This window comes from Dendropsophus ebraccatus, chromosome 4 (assembly GCF_027789765.1).
Source record: "Dendropsophus ebraccatus isolate aDenEbr1 chromosome 4, aDenEbr1.pat, whole genome shotgun sequence".
Classification (NCBI taxonomy): Eukaryota; Metazoa; Chordata; class Amphibia; order Anura; family Hylidae; genus Dendropsophus; species Dendropsophus ebraccatus.
In genome coordinates, this window is record NC_091457.1 from 136735620 (window position 1) to 136758477 (window position 22858).

The 22858-nt window shown below is 41.1% G+C and overlaps 1 protein-coding gene across 1 annotated transcript; it reads right to left on the minus strand.

Annotated features, from left to right (window-relative positions):
* Positions 1 to 1738: 1738 nt before the first annotated feature.
* LOC138789337 (inter-alpha-trypsin inhibitor heavy chain H3-like) lies at positions 1739 to 20973 on the minus strand. The gene is made up of 19 exons (XM_069967942.1): positions 20884 to 20973; positions 20205 to 20222; positions 18333 to 18499; positions 17533 to 17637; positions 17146 to 17308; positions 16808 to 16918; positions 15619 to 15744; positions 15383 to 15392; positions 13722 to 13847; positions 12388 to 12569; positions 11239 to 11424; positions 9765 to 9904; positions 8654 to 8814; positions 7512 to 7562; positions 6281 to 6394; positions 5534 to 5720; positions 4577 to 4749; positions 4390 to 4501; positions 1739 to 1877 (listed from the first exon to the last, which is right to left on the minus strand). The coding sequence occupies exons 1-19, from the start codon at positions 20971 to 20973 to the stop codon at positions 1739 to 1741; spliced, it is 2361 nt and encodes a 786-aa protein (XP_069824043.1).
* Between the last annotated feature and the right edge of the window lie 1885 nt (positions 20974 to 22858).

The following is a 22858-nucleotide window of genomic DNA, read 5'->3' on the forward strand; positions in this document are numbered from 1 at the left end:
GAAATTTGTATAACTTTTCATAAGTAACAACATATCAAAAATTAATTTTGGCCGGACTTCTCCTTTAATGGCAAACATATATGGGTCATAACATTTAGGTAAGGGAAGTTGATTAAAAAGAAAAAAAATTAAGAAAATGTTGTAAAACATGATGGCAACTGCACCTATTGTGTATCATTACAATTGTAACAACCCACAAATACAGATATAGGCTAGGTTCCCACTACGTATATTTCAGTCAGTATTGTGGTCCTCATATTGCAACCAAAACCAGGAGTGGATTGAAAACACAGAAAGGATCTGTTCACACAATGTTGAAATTGAGTGGATGGCCGCCATTTAATGGCAAATATTTGCTTTTATTTTAAAACAACGGCTGTTATATTGAAATAATGGCCGTTATTTACTGTTATATGGCAGCCATCCACTCAATTTCAACATTGTGTGAACAGAACCTTTCTGTGTTTTTAATCCACTCCTGGTTTTGGTTGCAATATGAGGCCCACAATACTGACTGAAATATACGTAGTGTGAACCCAGCCTTAATGTCAATTTCACCACACAGTGAATGGCTTAAAATGGCTCATAATGCTATGTAAAGGTAAAGGGAAAAAATAAGAGTTATGTCTCTTAGAAGGAAAGAAAGAAAACATAAATAACAAGCAAAAATGTAGATTTCCATGGTCCTTAAAGTGACTCTGTCAGTAGATTTGTGCTGACCTATCTAAGGGTAGGACAAGTTAGTGACAAAGAAGCTGAATAGAATGATGTCTCCCTCACATTGGTCTGTGCAGCGGATTCAGAGAGACCCATGTTAATAACAAGCACAATAACTGTTCTGCTCCATTATGTGCCTGTTCTCAGTAGTCCTAGATACTTATGAGCACTAGCACAGTCTGCTGGAGGACAGGTGGAGTTGTGTGGCACAAAACCCATTCTCCTGCATATCAGGAGAACCGCTGAACAGAATTAAGTATTGCATTGTTCTGTTCAGTATTGCTATCACTAGTTTATGCTGCACTTATTTAAGGCAGCATAAACCTAGTGAAAGTTTCCCTTTAAAGGATAAATCCTACAATGCTGCCTGAACCACAAGACATCAGGAGAATCTTTAGTGGCTCCTCCCCTCTGATTGCTCAGGCAGCATGAAAGGGGTGACAAGTGCCCTTTAAACCCTGCCAAATTAAATGTTAGAAGATTGTTTTAGATAACATATTATATATTTATTATTTGCATTGATTCAGTATACAGTATGTGGTGCCTTCTACCTTAACACCCTATAACAAAGTCATATAATAGTAGACTTATAACAAAAGCCTATAATATAAGGGGCCCTGACAATCAACTGATCAACATAGGTCCAAATGGTGGAGCTCTGGGCAATCGGCTGATACCATTGATGCCACATATATGTAGTGATACATGAAGCCAAGGTAAATAATTGTAAGGCAAGGTTGACCCAAGTCCTGCAAATCTGCCACAGGTGTTTCTAGTGATACTATGCTATAGTTAACACAGTAAGGGACTATTCTCTATGATGTGAATATACCCCAATAGTAGATATGGAAAGGGTTATCCTTATGGGTCAACCTCCTTATAGTTGGAGCAGAGATGTATATGCCCATGCTGGGGACAGATGTCAACATAATTCTGATTTACTTCCATCCATCCACATTGGAAAACCCCTTTTATTTAAATGTATCACACTGATATTTTGATTTAATAAAGCAAATTTATATTATACATTGCTAAAAATATCAGGTACAATATAATCAGTATGGCTTCCATCGATCAGTCCCTCTCCATTGGAGTGCACAAACCAGCAGGGAGTCCTAACGCCATTCATGGAGTTTGATCTGTAGTCCTTTTCTGAACCCCTAAAATATATCCATAATTATTATTAATAATAATAATAGGAATTGTATATACATTGTGTAAAGAAATGCTCTAGCGGAAAAACCCTAGGAAGCCCCATGAGCCCTATTGGCTTCAAAATCCACTTGTTTTGACCACAAGATTGAGGAAAAGTAGCATGGGTCTTCTCTTCTGTTCTTTTTCCGCACTGAATGGGCGTGGGAATCCAAAGGAGTCCTATAGCTGTACAATTTTGATGCAAACCATAAATGATGTGTGCCGATCGATGGCAATCGAAGGGAGGATTGTCTGGAATGAGTGTTCCTACGAACATTCATTTATCTGATTATCGACTCGGGTAAAAGGGCCTTAAATTAGCTATTGTGGGCTTTCACATTATGGATACGTTTATGTGAAGATAGCGCTAACATTTCATCATGTGTGGAAGGAAACAGTGGAATACAGAGAACGAATCAACAATTAAAGGGGAAGTCCAGGCAAAATAATTTTAAGATATGTTATTGCCCAACAAAAGTTATGAAAATTACTAATAGACACTTATTATGGGAAATGCACCTATATTTCCCTACACTTACTATAGCATGGCGTGTTCAGGTCTCTGTAATTGGTGATGTCACGTCACATATATTGCCAACTCCTGCTGCTCCAGTCTGTCCCACCGCTGCAGCAGGTGTTTGCAGTTTATGTGATGGGACATCATCAACTTTACAGAGACCTGAACACGCCATGCTGTAGTAAGTGCAGGGAAAATGCAGTATAGGTGTGTTTCCCATAATAAGTGTCTATTAATAACTTTCATAACTTTTGTTGGGCAATAACATATCTTAAAATTTTTATGCCCGGGCTTCCCCTTCAATACAAAGAACATACACTCCACACTGATGATCTTGTTAGACACAAGTTCAACCCCAGGTCATGGAGACAACTCCACAATCACTGTCTTACCATGGATATAACATGTGCCAAATTGTATGTTCACATTATTATTATTACATATATTCACTAATAGCAGAAAAATATGCCATGCAATAGGTGGTTATTAGAGATGAGCGAGTAGTGAAATATTCGACTTTTGAGAATTCGCATCGAATAGGCACCGATATTCGACTATTCGAACGAGTATTTGATCCCATTATAGTCTATGGGAAAAAAATTAGCAGCACTTGGAAATCAAAATTCGCCCACTTGGAGGTAACCAAGTCCCCCATGAAACCTCCTTAAATGATGCAAACACCTCCGGAATGATACTGTGACATCAGGGGGAGCATGCCTGGGTGCACCCAACACCCCAAAATCACAGTATAATGCCACTCTCTGAAAAATATTTGCGAATGCTTTACGAACATTTATGGCAATGTTCACACATTTCGTTCGTATTTCTTGCGCAGTGTTACATACATGATTCCAATGTGCATCCGCAGGGCGTCATGTTATTCGCGCATATCACGCGGAATGCTGTACGAACGTTACTGGAACAGTATGTATGATGTGCCTTTTAGTGGGCTACTGGAACAATATGTATCACGTGCCTTTTACTGGGCTACTGGAACAGTATATATCAGATGCCCTTAGCGGGCTACTGGAACAATATGTATAACGTGCCCTTAGTGGTGTTAAACAGGGACACTATAAGTCACTTGTACACACAGGGTACTGGAATGAATACACCTGCTGATGCTGATGTTGCTGTTATATCATCTATTTCCTAGCACTGAGAAGTGCTTTTGATTCAGAGATGACTTTTTCGCTTGATCTTAGCCCTGAAAAGGTCTTTTGGGTTCTGTAGTAGGCCTGCCTAACCAAAACGCTACAAAAACCTTTCTCTCCCTGCTGCAAGATCTCTCCCTGGCTAGGTTGAAAGCTCATCTGCGGTCGAGAGGCGGGAGGCAAGTATTTAGGATTCGAGGTCATGTGGTTCAGCTATCCAATGAGGGTAGATGCCGTTTTCGCGCTGCGTGCGTACTCCCAGGGTCCCTCACGGCCTCCCAGCATGGTCATTGGATTAAAAAAAGCACCAACTGAGATGGGAGGGCTTTTGAATGTTTCCCGCGTATTCCTCTCACTACTCGATTGAATTCTAATCTTTCGAATACTGCAATATTCGATCGAATACCTACTCAATCGAATCGTATTCGCTCATCTCTAGTGGTTATGTATTTTACTATTCAATGGTAACCAAGGTTGCAGACAGGCCCCATTCAATGGAACTGGTGTCTCAGAAGGCTGTACCATAAACTGTGTATTTACAGGTGTTACTTGTCCCAATAATTCTGCAATGGTTGGTTTTGCATACAATAAGTACTGCATATATTGATGGATATATTCACCTTGGTATCTACTTTTTATACAATACATCTAATTTAAGGGTGCGTTCACACATACGGGATTAGCAGACCCGGAGCAGATTTGATGGCCCAGAGTTACTTTGCATTGAATCTGCAACTTCAAATCTGCTGCAGATCCTGTACGTGTGAACGCACCCTTATTAAGTATATGAGGCAAATCAGTCTGTACCTTGTCACAGCCAGCAGATGATTCTTCACTTTCATTGTTGCAGCTTGTTTGCCTGATTTTTCATTTTTGTGACGGTTGGATATTTCATAATCAATACCATGAAAAAATTGTCCTTAAAAAAGCAATAACATGAATGCGGGATAATGGTGAAATCAAATTTATTACGGTTATAAAATACAATACTTACCTAACAGTCCGTGAACTCCTTTGGAGAATGCATAATCATCTAAGGTGTAAAAGCCTAAGTAACGCATAGGGAAAGGATGACTTTTCCAAACTTCATGCAAAAGAATAAAAAATGTTGCTCCTTCTCCAATTGATAATGTCACATTTGCTTTCTTGTTGATTACCAGGTTAAACCTGAAAGAAATCATACATGAGACCAATGTTATAACTAGAGATGAGCGAACTTTCTGGATTTCTGGTTTGTATGAACCAGAAATCTCGGCGTCTGATTCCCGCTGTCTGCTCGCTCCGTGCAGCGGGTGGATACAGCGTAAGGAACGCCTGGAAAACTGGGATACAGCCATTGGCATTGGCTGTATCCCAGTTTTCTAGTCGTTCCTTACTCTGTATCCACCCGCTGCACGGAGCAAGCAAACAGCGGGAATCAGACGCCGAGATTTCTGGTTCATACGAGCCAGAAATCCGTCAAGTTTGCTCATCTCTAGTTATAACCTGTTAGTTCCTACGGTTGTCATGGTGGGGGCCTCCAGGATCCTGCTTTTTTAGCCACTAAGTAACATCAGCTTCTGCTCTGGCAGACCTGGCCAGCATATGCAGTCCCCAGTAAGGACCCCAGAGGTGTGAAACGTGTTGACAGTCAGTGGTAGTAGTGTTTTATGAAGCTGTCCTAATACACCATGAATGGTATTACTGGACTGCTGGTGTTCCTGTCTATATTATGTACCTACGAGTTCTTCCCAGCACCCCAGCCTAGGGCAGTGTGGTAAACTGGACATTAGAGCCAATTGGGGCATGCTGTATTATGTTTTACCAAGTGGCAGCCATTTCTGAAAAACATATGGATGGACGAAGCTTATAACAGTAACTGATCATTACCACAAGGAGCCAGATTCATGGTGAAACTAACAATACTACCTCCTTAATCGTTCTGTATTATGTTATATTAAATGTTTCTTACCCTTCCATGCTTGTAGAACCCGTTTCCTGCCATGAGAACGTTCTCTTATTATTATGGCTCAGGACAGTGACTTTATCGGTGGTCACCTCGATTTTTATCTTCCTCTCTCTGTTTACAATCCCAATTCTTCCAAAATAGGTTTCATTAGATTTCTCTTTTGCAATAAGTTCTCCATTTACTGAAATACCTTAAGGAGAAGATGTTCATTCCAGCATTAAAGGGAAACTATTAGCAGGTTAGAAGCATGCAACCTGCTGATATCTCTCTATAGCGTACAGGGTGCTGAGGAGGAAGGTAATTTACCTTCCTTAATCCTCTGCACTGTTTTCTGGAACTTTGTAGCTTATTGGATATGTAAATGAGGAGGTTTGGTGCACTTAGGGTGGCGAGACTACCACCCACTGATCCACCAGTCCTGTAGAGCGCCGTCACAGTATCCATTAGAAGGGCGGCCAGCTGAGGCAGATTGGGACACTGGTAGTCCCGCCCCAAGTGCACCAAGCCTCCTCTTTTACATATCTAGTAAAAGACAAAGTTCCAGAAAATGGTGCTAAGGATCAAGGTAAGAAACTTACCTTCATCCTCAGCGCCCCATACATAATGAGTACATAGTGGCAGGTTAGATGCTCATAACCTGCTGATAATTTCCCTTTAAGATAACTCTGGTGGAAATGCAACATGACCCTATGAAGATGATAACTGAATGTTGTTAAGAATAAATAGGACTGATATGGGGCTATAACTTACCAAGCTCCCGATCCTCAATCAAGTTCAGGATCGCACCAGGCTTCTCTTGAATATTGAAGCACAAGGCATCGTTCTTTTGAGGAACATTAATCACAAAATGAGGGTCAGAATCAACTATGAAGAGAAAGACGAACATGTTGTAGAAGATGCATTTGTAGATGTGAGGATACGCTGCTATTATTTTTACATGCCCCAGGGATACTCTGGAGGGGAAAAAAGTTTAAATCAACTGGTGCTAAAAAGTTATACAGATTTGTAAATGACTTCTATTTAAAATTCTCAAGTCTATCAGTATTTATTAGCTACTGTATGTCCTGCAGGAAGTGGAATTTTCTTTCCAGTCTGACACAGTGCTCTCTGCTGCCACCTCTGTCCATGTCAGGAACTGTCCAGAGCAGTAGCAAATCCTCATAGAAAACCTCTCCTGCTCCGGACAGTTCCTTTCAAGGACAGGGGTGGCAGCAGTGAGCACTGTGTCAGGCCCAGTTCACACTGAGCAAAAATGGCGGAATTCCGCAGCGGACCTCTCTGCCACGGAATTCCGCCATGCTCAGTGTCCTACAGTGAGTGAATGGGAGGGCGCACGCGCGTTTGCTTCCTCCCAACTCTGCTTAAAGAATTGACATGTTAATTCTTCAAACGCAGAGAGGCGGGAGCAGACGTGTTCGCTCCCTCCCATTCACTCACTGCAGGACACTGAGCACGGTGGGATTCCGCAGCGGACACACCGCCTTTTTTGCTCAGTGTGAACTAGGCCTCAGACTGGAAAGAAAACTCCCCTTCCTTCAGGGCATACAGCAGCTGCTAAGTACTGGAGATTTTTAAATAAAAGTAATTTACAAATCTATATAACTTTCTGACACCAGTTGATCAGAAAACAATAATTTTTCTCCAGAGTACCCCTTTAAAAATTCTTTCATTGCAATGCACAGGGTGAAACCTACAGCCACATTTTTAGATAAAACATTTGAAGGATTTTCCACTGTATTTAAACAAGGCCTAAAAGTGTTTTAACTCCCATCAGTTTGTACATATAAAGAAAGCAGAGTCAGTAAAAAAAAAAGCTGAGCTAGTATACTAAGGTTATGTATTACTGGGAGGGGCATGATGCTTTCTGAAAATAAACTAAAACTGGTATCTTAAACACTACCATAGGTATATAAAAAAAAATCCAAATCCCACTTTATTATTATTATTATTATTATTATTATTATTATTACAAATGACTTACCCCAGTTTGGTGACTTAGCGGCTGAAGGTTTATTATGTTTCTTTGTCAAAACTGAAATAGAAAATTAGCCTTATTAAGTTAATTGGGCCGCATATGACTAGCAGCTCAGTTTCCTTTGTGTGTGTCAATCTATACACTGTATCAAAATGTCATGATGCAGGAGGAAATGAATAAATGAGTGGTACCATCATGGCAGCTACAAAGCAGAACTACCCATTTAACGTCCCCAAACCTGTTTGAATGTCCTCTATATTTTTCAAGGATATTTAGCTGCCTAGCTGGCTACAGGCTCCAGCAACGCCAGTCTGGCTAAGTAGTCTGAAGGAAAGGAAAGTGGCCATGTTTTTCTAAGCTTGGATAACCCCTTTAAAGGAGAAGTACCACCAAAGTTAAAAATCTCAGACAGGCGGTGGTATGGGAACATAATAAAGAAAGCATACTTACCTGCCCCGGTTGCACCACTCTCACCCCATGCTGTGACCCACGGATGTCATTATTTGCCAGCAGCCGGGTTTCCAGCTGCAACGTCACAGCCTGCCTGACATGTCCTTGAATAGCGGTCGCAGAGAACCTGCCAGTTCACACAATGTAGGGTGCGGCTCACGCTCACGTGAATTGGGATGTGGGTGTGTCTGCATCCGAATTCACCAGATAATCCGGCTGGTACTGCAGTACCGGCTGGGATGATCTTCAGTAACAGCGGCCATTATGTGACCCGGCTGGGTCACAGAGCGGCCGGTGTTATACGTATTGTTAACCCGGCCTATTGTTGTATACATTACAGTGCAGCACCAGCCGCATTTTAACATATTCCTGCGGCCAACACCGCCATACTACTGAATGGTTATTTGAATTGTGGGCACCTTTGGGTGTGCCCACAATTCAATCAACTATTGACCTCAATCCAATGTACGGCTGTGAGCACAGCCATACATTGTGAGAACAGACTGTGAACAATGGCCGTTGTTGACAAGTCAATTATTGCCACAGCTGTAGAGGAACAGCGGCTGTTGTGCCATACATTTTGTGCACAACGGCCGCTGTTCCCCATAGGATTCAACACAGTGTATTCTTTTTGACAAGAACGGCTGTGATGGTTTTAAAGACAATTAGTATAGTTTCTATTTGCTTTGGGTTCCTACCTTCCACAAATTTGTCAGCAATTAGTTCTTCTTTGCCCTTGCCATTTTCCTCTGGTTTAATAACAACCATTGATGTTAATGGAGTCACAAATTTGAATTTCAGGGACAGATCCAGCGCTTGCATTGTTAGGTTCACTTTTTCTGATAGGTCTGCATGAAGTCTTAGATTTAACAAAATTTCATTAGAGACCATGAATAAACATACTGGAATATTTAATACTCAAGCTCTGCCATGCGGAAAAGGACTATTACTGTCTTGGTGTATGATCTTTTGGGTTTAGAGTTGTTTCCCTTAATGTAAAGCCTTAAAGTGTCACTGTCGTGAATTTTTTTTTTGCAGAAATCAATAGTCCAGGCGATTTTAAGAAATTTTGTAATTAGGTTTATTAGCCGAAAAATGCATTTTTATCATGAAAAAGCAGTTTGAAGCTCTCCCCCCTGTCTTCATTGTTCTCCTATGGAGAGAGCTAAATAAAACACCAAAACAGGACAACAAAGAGTTAATCTACAAATACCTCACCCTTTATCTCCTCATACCTCACCCTTTATCTCCTCTGACAGTCACCACTGACCTCTCTGAGCTCTGATTACAGCGTTCACCCAGCTCTGTGCCTGTAATCCTCTGTTATCTGCTTTCTGCTGTCAGCTAACTCCCTTCTCCCCCCTCCCCTCTCCCTAGAACAGACTGGGTACGTCTGATGCAACAAGTCACAATTTCCTGATTTTCTGCAGTGGATGGAAAAGGGGAGGGAGGGGGGACCTGGAAAAAGGCTTTTTAAATGAAGATAATGGCTTATTTGGCTAATAAACCCAATTACAAAGTTTATTAAAATCACCTGGACTATTGATTTCTGCAAAAAAAATTTAAAAAAATACGAAAGTGACTCTTTAAAGGGACTGTCTGGCCAGGAAAACCCAGAGAGGAGGGTAAGTAAAAAAAAAAAACATACACTTCCACAGAAAGGAGTCCTGGCCAGCCAACCAGAGGATACTGGTATAATGGTAAGGGAGGTTGAATTCTTTAAAATCCCCATCCAATCTGGTATGCATGCTACTCTGCAAGTCTTGCCTTTGACTCTACAGTACACTTGCATCTTACCCCTTTACATACCGTTTCTCCAGTAGCTGCTGTATAGTGAGATACGCCCAAAGTCTCTCTGTAAAGTCCCCAAAGATGTATTTCTGCTGGATGCTCATATCATCCCTCTCTTCTAGCTGGACTTCTTCAGTGTATTTTAAAGATGTAGCTGCCTATTCACAGATTTACATGAATTTAAATCAAATTGAAATCCAGAACTCTGTATCAGGCTGTGTTCACCTGGTGTATATTAAATGTATATTAAACATGTACCGTAAAAATAAAAATTCAAGGGGTTATACAGTCCTTGTACTTCCTGGGTTTCTGGAAGGGTATGGTAAAGCAATATAACAGTAAAAAAGTAGCAATATAACAGTAAAAAGGGCCAGATTCAACCATCTGTGATATATGGTCCAAAAGCTTGCTGTATATTATGGACTGAACTCATAACCTCCAACGCAACTCCTTGCATCATAATAAATGATAATGCAGTGAGCTCCCGGAAGGCTGCGGCTATATGCTACTGAGCCGATACTGCTGTGACAGTCCAATAGCGTACTGTTATGAAGCTTACTGTGGCCCAGGAACCGGCAGCTGTGCCTGAGCGGGACAGGTAAATATACCGCACTGTTGTGTCCCCCGCAGCCTGGAAGCAACATAGATTTTTAGTTTATGCTGGAAGGAGAAGTCGGGGGGAAAATGAAAACTTTCCAGCAGGTGGGGAGGAACATAATAAACAAGCTCTGCTTACCTCTCCCTGTGCACACGCAGCACTGTCATAATTCTACGGGACTCCCGCTGGCCTCCTGGATCTCTTTCTTTAGAGATGCCGCGACTCGGCTGATGGACTGCCCACTCAGCCAGTCAGTGACTGGGATGGGGCACCCCTTCACTCACTGATTGGCTGAGTGGGCAATCCATCAGCTGGGTCAGGCATTTTCTTCCAAGTTGTGAGGACTTCGGAACTTGGGGGAAAATTAGTTTTGTCAGGGGTCCACGAGCCTGTGACATGGCTCTTCGGAGGCGCAAGTAGAGTTATGTAGCGCTTGTTTATTATGCTCCCCCCAGCCCCCATGCTTGATAGAAACTTTTCATTTTCCCAAGACTTCTCCTTTAAAGGGGTTATCCAGCACTAGAAAAAACATGGCCACTTTCATTCAGAGGCAGCAGTGCTCTTGTCTCCAGTTTGAAGGGGGGGTTTCAGCTCGGTTCCATTGAAGTGAATAGATAATTGCAAACGGCATCTGAACTGGAGACAACAGTGGTGCTATCTCTAGAAGAAAGTTCCCATGTTTTTGTAGCACTGGACAACCCCTTTAAGGGTTTAGTCCATCATATACAGCAGCAACAGGCTGCTGCTTTGATTGGGTAGAGGGGTTCTTCTGATTGCATAGATGATACAACTAAGCTCCAAGCAGGTAACAAAGAAAAAAACCATTCTACTGACGGACTACTGACATAGAGGAGACAACATATTTTACATACGGTCACGGCAATCTGTACTTACCCCGTCTGCCTTTACATCCACAATAAAGGAGTTTACGTCATTATCCATTACACGTCCGGCAACAACAATTTCTCCCCCTTCAAAGTAATGTCTGAAGTTGTTGTTAGTGAGATCGGCTACGGCATTCTCAGGATACTGCACTTCAATATCAGTCAATGTTGGATTTGCAATTTCGGTGTAAAAGCCCTAACATGTAAGAGCACAGTATCAAGATAACATGAGTGTATACATCAACATAAACTGCCATACATATTAATTGGTTTCAATGGAGTAGCAGGTCGGCGCACACACACCACTGCTCCATTCATTCTCCATGGAGCTGCATACTTCAGCCCAGACCACAGAACAAATACAGATTCAGACCAGACCTCCTAAATGAATACAGACTATGGATAGAGCAGATCTCTTAAAGGGAATGTGTCATCAGATAATGGCCTGTTGTTTAAATGTTACAAAAGTTTTTATGATAAACATATTTTTCAAGACCTTTTAGTGATTTTTTTCCCCACATTTCCATTTCACTATATTATAAAATTATTGTGGCATCTTGCTGTTTCCATTCTGGTCACTAAGCCTAAAACTAAGCTGACATTTCCTCTTCTATAGAGATTGTTTCCTACAATGCCCTACTTTATCATCACAGACAGAAGTACAAAGAAGACACCAGGATAAAGACACCAGTACATAGATAGCAGAGGTAAACACAATAGCTGTTGCTTACAACTTAGCCTCCCCCTACCTTTAGAATGACCAGGCAGGTCCTGTCGATTGTTGTCCATGATTTTTTTTTACTGTAAATGCTGTTAAAGGGGTCATCTGATTAAAACTTACTTGTCCCCTGTACTTGGGTCTCTCTGGTGCCTCCATAGAGAATGAATAGAGCTGTGGGTCACGTATTCAAAACAAAGGAGGCTGATCTGGAGATCAGGGGTACGGTGGTTGGATCCCCTGCGATCTCTTAATTGTCCCCTATTCTGTAGAGGAGGCAAGACGGCTGTCTCCCATTAATAACAATCCAAAAATGATTAGTTAAAACAAATCTGGGTGACAATTTCCTTTTAAGTAACTATAGATGCCAGATCAGCACCCCTTAAGTAATAACAAAATCTTCAAAAATTGTTGATAAACATATAAAATATAACAATTTACCTTTAACTGTGAAGCTGCATCTGAATCCTCGTATATACGACGGGCAATTCCTGAATTTTCCAATGCTAACTTTTCCAGGAAAGGATAATCAACATCATAGCCAAAAGCAAGGCTGTACAAGGTGTATCTCCCTTGAATGGCTTTCTTTACATTCTCTTGGATTTTCGCAGGGTTTGATTCACCTCAAATAAAAGAAGTTTATATATTGGATTAATTTTTTAGTTAGAGTGTAAATTTTGGATCTAATCTTTTTGACATTTTTTTACAGGCCGTGTTCACACAATGTATGACACCAGCTGTTCTGTAACCCGGCCGTATCACAGAACAGCCACTGTCAGTGGAGTTTATCCAGGACGGTACTGGAGTACTGGCTGGGATAAACTTAATTTCTATTGAATTGGGATGTGGGCGCATCCGTGTGCAGCCGCATCCCAATTCACCATTGCCCACAATAGGGGGTGGGATGTAGTGCTGGGATTTGGTCCCCTGGTGATCTCTACTTCCTGATCCCTGACCAGCGGAAGAGTGGGACCGTTGGCATGGCAGCGGCAGGGACTGGAGGAGATGGAGGAGGATTTTTAATTTTTTTTTTCACCACCTCCAGCCATGGAGACAATTTTTGTTTTCCCTGGACAACTCCTTTAATCTCTTATATCACTCTCCATCTCCACTTCTGCTTATATATATATATATATATATATATATATATATATATATATATATACACACACTCACCGGCCACTTTATTAGGTACACCTGCCCAACTGCACGTTACCACTTAATTTCTAATCAGCCAATCACATGGCGGCAACTCAGTGCATTTAGGCATATAGACATGGTCAAGACAATCTCCTGCAGTTCAAACCGAGCATCAGTATGGGGAAGAAAGGTAATTTGAGTGCCATGGTTGTTGGTGCCAGAAGGGCTGGTCTGAGTATTTCAGAAACTGCTGATCTACTGGGATTTTCACGCACAACCATCTCTAGGGTTTACAGAGAATGGTCCGAAAAAGAAAAAACATCCAGTGAGCGGCAGTTCTGTGGGCGGAAATGCCTTGTTGATGCCAGAGGTCAGAGGAGAATGGGCAGACTGGTTCGAGCTGATAGAAAGGCAACAGTGACTCAAATAGCCAACCGTTACAACCAAGGTAGGCAGAAGAGCATCTCTGAACGCACAGTACGTCCAACTTTGAGGCAGATGGGCTACAGCAGCAGAAGACCACCCGTTACTAGCATGGTGTACCTAATAAAGTGGCCGGTGAGTGTATATATATATATATAAAATCTCAGAGAGCATATCACAAAATAAATTAAAAATCACCACTTTTTACCTACCCACATTGGCTTCTCCATCTGTGAGGAGTATGATCATAGAAACACTTCTCTCAGGAACAGATTTAGATTCATGGGCCTTATTCAGCAGCTCCACAGCCATCAATAAAGGGTCATTAATGTTGGTCACTGTAATAAAAAAAAAAAAACACAGTTAAGGTGTTAAGTTTTTACCATTCTATTGAGGATTGCTTTTATGGTTATGGCAGATACGAGTGACATAGTGGCAGCAGTGAGAGAGTGACAGGTGTATTTGTATGGCCTGTTTAGCAATCCAAATCTGGTTGATGTTGGAACAAGATGAAATGTTAACAGCACAGGAAAAGGTGTAAGATGTAAATAGACACTGTCATTACCACTAAAGAATGTAAATCTGCAGGGGAGGTGATATACTACATCTTTGCAATTTACTTCATTAATTATTTTTTTTTTGCCCATTTCCTATATGAAATGCAATGCTACATTCGGCCACTAGGTGTTTCACATACTGGAAAACTGCAGTTAAGGGTTCCTCGCGAAGGCCATTTGTGAATTACATGCTGCTAGTTAAGAATCCTTGCCACCAATATAAGGATAAATTGCTCAACTAAATGCATAGGTTAGACTAAATTCACATCTTGTCTTCTACCCCAGGCCAGGCTATATGTTGGAATTAGAGATGAGCGAACCTGGAGCATGCTCGAGTCGATCCAAACCCGAACTTTCGGCATTTGATTAGCGGTGGCTGCGGAAGTTGGATAAAGCCCTAAGGCTATGTGGAAAACATGGATATAGTCATTGGCTGTATCCATGTTTTCCCAGACAACCTTAGAGCTTTATCCAAGTTCAGCAGCCACCGCTAATCAAATGCCGATCGTTCGGGTTTGGATCGACTCGAACGCGGTTCGCTCATCTCTAGTTGGAATCTTGTCAAAATGGGACATTAACCCATAGCTGCACCAGGGCGTTATTGAACGTCCTCGTGCCGCTATGGGAGTTCAGAGGGGGGTCGCGCGGCGACCCCCCTCTGAACTGCCGCGATCCCGGGTGCCGCATGTAGCCCGGGATCGCAGCTATTAGCGGGCACGATTGCAAGATTTTAGGATTATTTTATAATATAGCTAAAAAAAATGTAAAATAAAAAAAAATTAAAAATCACCAAAAATTCTTAAAAAATATGTTTAACATAAAAATATTATTTAAACAATAGCTCATTTTCTGATGACACATTCCCTTTAAAGGGTTAACATTTTTCTTAATGGGGTGCTCTGGAAGTCAACGTTAAAGGATTATTTTTTTCAAGCACTATATTTTCTCCTGAACATGCACATCTAGATACATATAAAATTCTAATTTGTGAATAAGAAAAAATTATCTGGAGCAGCCTCTAATGATATAGTCTAGCTATGGCTTTGTTCACATTGCATTTAACACCGTGTATAGCAATGGACAGTGTTAAACTGACGTCCGCCGTGCCAATACTGCAGCCGATAGTGCTGTATGGGCTGCAGGAATATTATTCTTTTTGCAAATGCGGTGTGCCCGCAAATAAATGAACCATTCACTCCAATGTAAAGTATGGCCACCGGCCGTACTTTACATTGTGTGAACAGCTACTGTTTCCGGGAGCTGTTAACCGAACCAAAATAATAGACATATTCATTATTTTAATGCCTGTTCAATACAATCTCGCCCCTGCAGAAAAGAACAGACGCTGATTTGATTACAAACGACATCTGTTCTATTCATTAAAAAAAACGTAGTGGTAACCTTTGGCCCTCCAGCTGTTGCAAAACTACAGTACATTTCTATAATAATGTCTGGAGAGACTTTGGCAACAGCTGGAGGGCCGGAGGCTGCCTATTCCTGATCTATAGCATTTATTATTAAATACTCCCACAAACTATAGACAAAACCTCACCTGTATGTTTCCAGGGGATTCTCTATTAACATCATAGGTCACAGTAAAATCTCCCTTCAGTAAAGTGGTTTCACAGTTGGCACAAGAACGCTGCTGATCTATTGCGGGTTTAAAGGAGACGTGGCCCTGAGAATAAAACAGAGACCTTTATGTAAATCCCTGTGCACATGTCCAAGCCCTATGTTTGGCGCACACACATACACACATATATATATATATATATATATATATATATATATATATATATATGTATATTCTCATGACATAAGAGTTAAGTACATCCAGAAGGCTGCATACGCCCAAGTATCCTATTGGCCTCCATCACATTGGTATGTGTATAATCCAATATTACTATTGTTAATGGTATGATAAAGCACTACAGTGGAGCCATTGAAAAATCTTTACATTATTGTAATTGTTATTATTATTTATAGAGTATACAGTGTTATAGAGAGTATACAGTACAGTATTGGAAGCACTAGCATAGCACAGTATTATAGAGAGTATACAGTACAGTGTTGGAAGCACTAGCATAGCACAGTATTATAGAGTATACAGTACAGTATTGGAAGCACTAGCATAGCACAGTATTGTAGAGAGTATACAGTACAGTATTGGAAGCACTAGCATAGCACAGTATTGTATAGAGCATACAGTACAGCATTGTATAGAGTATACAGTACAGTATTGGAAGCACTAGCATAGCACAGTATTGTATAGAGCATACAGTACAGTATTGGAAGCACTAGCATAGCACAGTATTGTAAAGAATATATAGTACAGTATTGAAAGCACTAGCTTACCACAGTATTGTATAGAGCATACAGCACAGTATTGGAAGCACTAGAACAGCACAGTATTGTATAGAGCATACAGTACAGTATTGGAAGCACTAGCATAGCACAGTATTGGAAGCACTAGCATAGCACAGTATTGTAGAGAGTATACAGTACAGTATTGGAAGCACTAGCATAGCACAGTATTGGAAGCACTAGCATAGCACAGTATTGTTGGAGTATACAGTACAGTATTGGAAGCACTAGCATAGCACAGTATTTGGGGCACAAGCAGGGATTGGTAGCACCCTTATTCTGCTGTTTGTACCAGGTTGGGGTGTGACATATTTTTTCTTCTTCTGCTTTTGATCTGACACATCATTTATTTATTTTATAGCACATAAAAAAATTACCTTTTTCCCCATAACAGATTTTTTAATAGCAGGTTGCAGGTCATTGGTTATGAAAGATGCTTGGGCGTCTAAAAAGCTGATTCCTTGTGCCTCATGTATTTCTACTTCAATCTGAATAGGAGAAAAAAAAATTGAGCTCATTCCAACAATATGGTCACATGCTCCTCCATGTCGGCCCTCTTATGGACAGAATCACCACAGAGCAGGACAGCACAGCAGGTACACAGTAAGTGTAGTGAGTACACAAACTAATACTGTACACTGAACTATTTTTAAGTGGCCAACCCCATTTAATGGTATAGTTTAAATTCAGTATATAACATAGACATACTGTATACCTGGAAGCTTTTAACAAGTGTTTTTGGCTGAACTTTGATGAACATCTCATACTTTCCAAGGCGACGTTTTAGCATCTCTTCATAGACCAACTCAAATGTAACTTTACTCTCTGGAGCCACATTAACGGACACAGTGAATTTCTCAGTCTTTCCTCCGGAGGCCCTGTGTAAATAATCCACAACATATACTGTACGTGAAGTATCATACATCCCAATTACAGTGCATATTCCTCCTAATATTAATTTGAGAAGACAATAGATAAAATTGAGCAAATGAAAGCCAAGCCATTAAAGGGGTACTCCGGTGTCAGATTTAAGTTGTGTCCAATGTCTATGGGCATACAATAAATCAAGAGCTAATGCATACTGTATGATATTCATAGTTACCTGACAAGCCCGGCTGTTTGGCCCCTTGAGACGGCTTTATCATACTGTTTCTTGGCTGCTTCTTTTTCCTTTATTACTCCTGGATATATTTCTCCATCTATTATCCTACAAAATGGTGTAACCAAAACCAAAACACTGTAACCAACGTAATAATAATAATAACAATAAATAATAATAATAACAACAACAACAATAAAAATAAATCATAGTTCTCCCAATATATAGCGAGAAATTATTTGTTTGCACATTTATTTTACGTTTTTTTTGGCTATGCTCACACGTTGTATGAGACCGGCCGTTCCATGACTCGGCCGGGTCACGGAACGGCCGGTCTCTGCACAGATCATCCCAGTCTCTGCACAGATCACTGCAGTATCGGCTGGTTTATCTTTCCGGCCGCAGCGTTCTGATGTGGCCGCACCAGCGCGCTCCCGCATCAGAACCTCCCACAGCACACAATGAAGCAAGCGGCTGGAGCCGCTCGCTTCATTGTGTGAACTGACAGGGTTTCCTACGGCCGCAATTCATTGAATTGCGGCCGCAGAAACTTGACATGTCAGTTATTTGTGGGTCCGCATGGGATCCCGGCCGGAGCGTATACGATGTGTATACGCTCCGGCCTGGTTCCCATAGCAGATAAGGCAGTGTTTACAGGCGCATAAAGTATGGCCGTTGCTGCCGATGGCAACAACGGACGTGCTTTTACGTAGTGTGAACATATTAAGAACACGATGGCTCAGATTTATTAAAATAAGACAAAAACTGATCCTAGCTATTCCATATACCTTCATTATACTTACATGCTAAAATTTGTAATAAAAGCTGAATTTGGCAGATCCACATCAAAGATGGCTTCTTTTGACATGTTGGCTTTATTAACAGCTCTGCTTGTGATGACATTATGGGCAAAGCGGGACGTCACCTGGCTGCTGATGTCTATGCTGTAGACTTCTATGTCCTTTACTGGCTGAATGGACAATATGGGTGAACACAAAAAGGTTATTATGGTATAACAAAGTCACATAATAGTCTTGAGGATTTTGTAAAGACTTCTTAAAGCCACTCCGCTATGTAAATGTACATCATGTGTTTCCTTTGTTATTCCTTTTTTTAAGAGGAACTCCAGGTAGAACCTGCTGCCTGCAGAAGCCTTGCGTACCTGTCTATCCCCGTTTTGAAACTACCAGAAATCCATTTGCTTTGGGGGTTTTGTTCTGCTTTGTGTTTCTGTACTTCCTGGTTGAGCAGTTGTACACAGTACTACAGGTTCCAGAATGCAATGCTTTCCCTCAGCTGTCTATCACAGTCCTCCACCCTGCACATTCCCCACCCAAATCTGTTGCAAAACATCTAGGTTGTATTCACACATTGCAGTTTCATTGTGCTACAGAATTATTTGCAGTACTTTATCATTTCATTGTGGTCCCACCCACACAGTACACTGTTACTACCTATAACATTGATATTGGAATAAAGTACTTTTTAAATGTATTTATTTTTTCTTTTCACCTCCACACACATATTATGATCAAGCATCTTTTATCTTTGAAGTTGAGCCTCGCAGTAAGGACTTTATCCGATATTATCTTACAGGTAGGATTGGCAGTGCCGGCTCTGATCCTCTCTGCCGTTTAGCGTCATGTAACTGTGTTACTGCATCATTTTTGTGAGGACGCTGCAGTACTGCAATGGGAATCCAACATGTGTGAACATAGCCCTAATTTCACGGCAGAGTTTTGCACAATCAGTGAAGTTGCAGCAGCTGCTTCTGGCCGGCCACTTTCTTCTCCCTCTGCCATCTTGTGTCAATGGCTTCATCTAATTTATTTATAGAGGGTGGGTGGCCTAATTTCCATTCCTTAGTCAGGCCAGCCCCCCTCTATTGAGGGCCGTGTATGACGAGACCAGGGGTGTGTAGAAGGAGGGGGGAGGTTCAAAGAGGGGCCAGATGGTGACGTGACTGGGACCCGAGGAGCATGCAAGGAGCCGAACCCGGAAATCAAGAAGAAATAAGGACGCCGATTGGAGGTCCAAGGGGTGTGCGGGAATGGCAGGGAATTCAAAGTATTAAAACTATGATTGTCAGTGGGGTTTTTTTTTCTGTTTAGCGCCAGAGTCTTCCTTTAAATGACCAATGTCTTTTGAGGCGGATGTTAACTAATGTTCCTGACAATTATTATCCAACATCTTTTGCAAACAACGGACTTTTTTTTTCTTGTTCACATAGAGTTCTTTTTTCACTGTCTTTTCCCCATCCTTACTCCCATAGCGTTTGGCCCAGCTCCCTGTTGTTCCTGATTCCTGTCTGCTACCTGGTCCCTAGTCCTTGTTCCTGATTCCTGTCCGCTACCTGGCCCCCACTCCTTGTTCCTGGTTCCTGCTTCCCCGTTACTCTTTAGTTCCCGTGTTCTGCCTGTCACGTGCGGTCTCACCTACAGACCATTGCCAGTACCATCTCCTACCTACTGCTCCTGCCACGCCTCGCCTGCCGTCACCAGCAACCAAGCCAGGGGTAACGACCTGGGGGTCGCCTGCCGCAGCAAGTCCATCCCGCCTTGCGGCGGGCTCTGGTGAAAACCAGCGGCCCCTTAGACTCCGCTCCCTGGTGAGGTTAGTGCCATCGCTGGTGACGGTCCAGTGGATCCACTAGTCCAGGCGTTACACTTACTTACCTGATCAATGCTTCTTCTCTGTAAAAAATAAGAAAAGATAAAGTATTAAAGTAGGAAATATGCAACACATCATACTTGTACTTGTACATCATACATGTATCAGTTAAAGGGAAGCTCCGGAAACAAAAATGGTTTCAGACCGACTGGTGTCAACAAAATTCAAGTCTTTAAGTACTTATCAGCTGCTGTAAGTCCTGCAGGAAGTGGTGCTCTCTGCTGCCACCTCCAGTGTCGGACTAGCCCACCAGAGGACCAAAGCATCCTTTGGTGGGCCCCCAGCTTTAGAACCTGCACTAACACTGACTGACATGTCATTTCTCTCTGGTTCTTTATTGGTGGGCCCCAGATACCCAAGTCCGACACTGGCCACCTCTGTCCATGTCAGGAACTGTCCAGATCAGGAATGGTTTTTCTTATAGGGATTTGCTACTGCTCTGGACAGTTCCTGTCATGAACAGAGGTGGCAGCAGAGAGCACTGTGTCAGACTGAAAAGAATACACCCCTTCTTGCAGGACATACAGCAGGTGATAAGTACTGGATATTTTTAAATAGAAGTAAATTACAAATCTAAATAACTTTCTGAAACCAGTTGATTTGAAAGAAAAAGGTTTTCGCCAGAGTACCCCTTTAAATGTCCCCATGCACATAATGAGCATAGAAAATGATGGTCTTACTGACCTGTATATTTCTTAGTCCTTCAATTACAAAGTCGCCATTTATCAGAGTCAGAGCAGAAATGAATACTGTAAAAAGCAGGAGATGATCCATAATGCAGTCACCAATCACCTGATAACACCTGATTATTATAGGAAGGATCAAAGTGTCACTGTTATATCTTGTCAATCAAAACCTAAATCAGCAGTAGATGTCATATAAAGCAAGTCTGCAATTTAGATTCATTATAATAATTTTTTCCTTATTATCATGCTTTAACACAAAGCTATACTTACCAGAAATCCAGGTCCTGTCTCCTGAAGGCAGATTTTTAGTCTAAACCCAGTAAGTCCCGGCCAGTACAGAGAGTCACGGTTTTAGGGATATCCAGGAGTCATTTTCATTTACAAAATCCAAAAACGCTGTTACTAGTAGTTTTAGGCTATGTTCACAAAATATTTGTTTTCAGACATACTTTTGGACGGACATCATTTTGAGGCAAAAAAACGTCCGTATTTAATAAACATAATAATGTTTATGACGTCCGTTCAAAAATATGGCCCAAAAAAAACGACTATGTGAACATAGCCTGAAACAGTGTTTTTAATATAATAAACAGTTCTCATTTTTTAAAATATAATAATAAATATTGGGATCATCGCTTTAAATGATTTAATATTGTTAACTGGTTTACCTAAAATAAGTTTAGCTTTTCTGTCTCTTTTTTAATGCTCTTTACATTTTTTTTTTTTTAGGGTAGCTTCACACGTACCGTAGTTTCTGCTGCGGATCCGCAGCAGATTTGACTAAATGAATATACACTGCATTAAATCCGCACTGTAAAATCCGCAGCGGATCTGCTGCAGATCCGCAGCGGATTTTACAGTGCGTATTTAATGCTGTTTAATTCATTTAGTCACATCTGCTGCAGATCCGCAGCAGAAAATACGGTACGTGTGAAGCTACCCTTAATGAATAGGAAATGGATAACACTATTATACATATAGATAACGTGTTAGAATACTTTACTGGACTGATGGGATACAATGCGGATTGTGATCATTTGTGGGTCACACCAGTTTCCCCTGTGTAAGTATTCTGTAACTAGTTAATAAGTAAAAAAAAAAAGACAAACAAATGTTGAAAGTTCTCAAAAGTAAAATAAACTTTGGCAACAATTACAGCAAAAAAGGGAACATTTCCCTTTTACAACGCAAACGGGAAGTAGACCACATGAGATTTTTTTCAGCATTCCACAGGGGATTTAGAGAGGAATGTTGGCTCGCCGTATATAAATAAAAATAATAATGTTAATGCTTAACCGTTCTGGTAACAATACCCAAAGTCACCACAGAACACATTAATGTCGGGTGATCTTGGCTTTTGTATTGTTCTTTTAGGCTTTAATAAGGTTCTCTGTGCTCGACAAGTAAATAAGGAAGGGAGGACTGTGCCACCGCCAGTAAATCATAGTCCTATGCGAATCGCATAGCTAGCAAGTTGTTATTCTTTCCATATCGTAGTATATGACAGAGGTGGCATCACAAAAACGTTCTCTAAAGCATAAAACATACATGTCACCAGCATATCTGTAACAATACTCACAGTTTAACTGATGGAACATATGATTAAAATGGATGTCAGGACCTTCGTCCCTCCAGTAACCCAGTGTCTTCCCTAATGTGTCCCACCGACAACATTTCCCTGAATTAGAAGGTTCTCCCCATGTCTGTTTTGCAGGCTAGATTCACATTATGTTAGGCTAGGTTCACACTATGTACAAAATAATTTGTTATTTGAGAAATGACGGACGTTCTTGTGAAAGACATTCGTAATTTTTAGAGTGTGAACCTAGCTTAAGCATGTTATTCTTCACTTACTTTGAGCGATAACTTTTGTTCTACCTACTATGGCTGACAGAATGAAATTATTTTAAATAAATATTTAAAATGTTTTAAATAAATATTTGTTCAGCCCGGTAATAATATTGTAACGGACA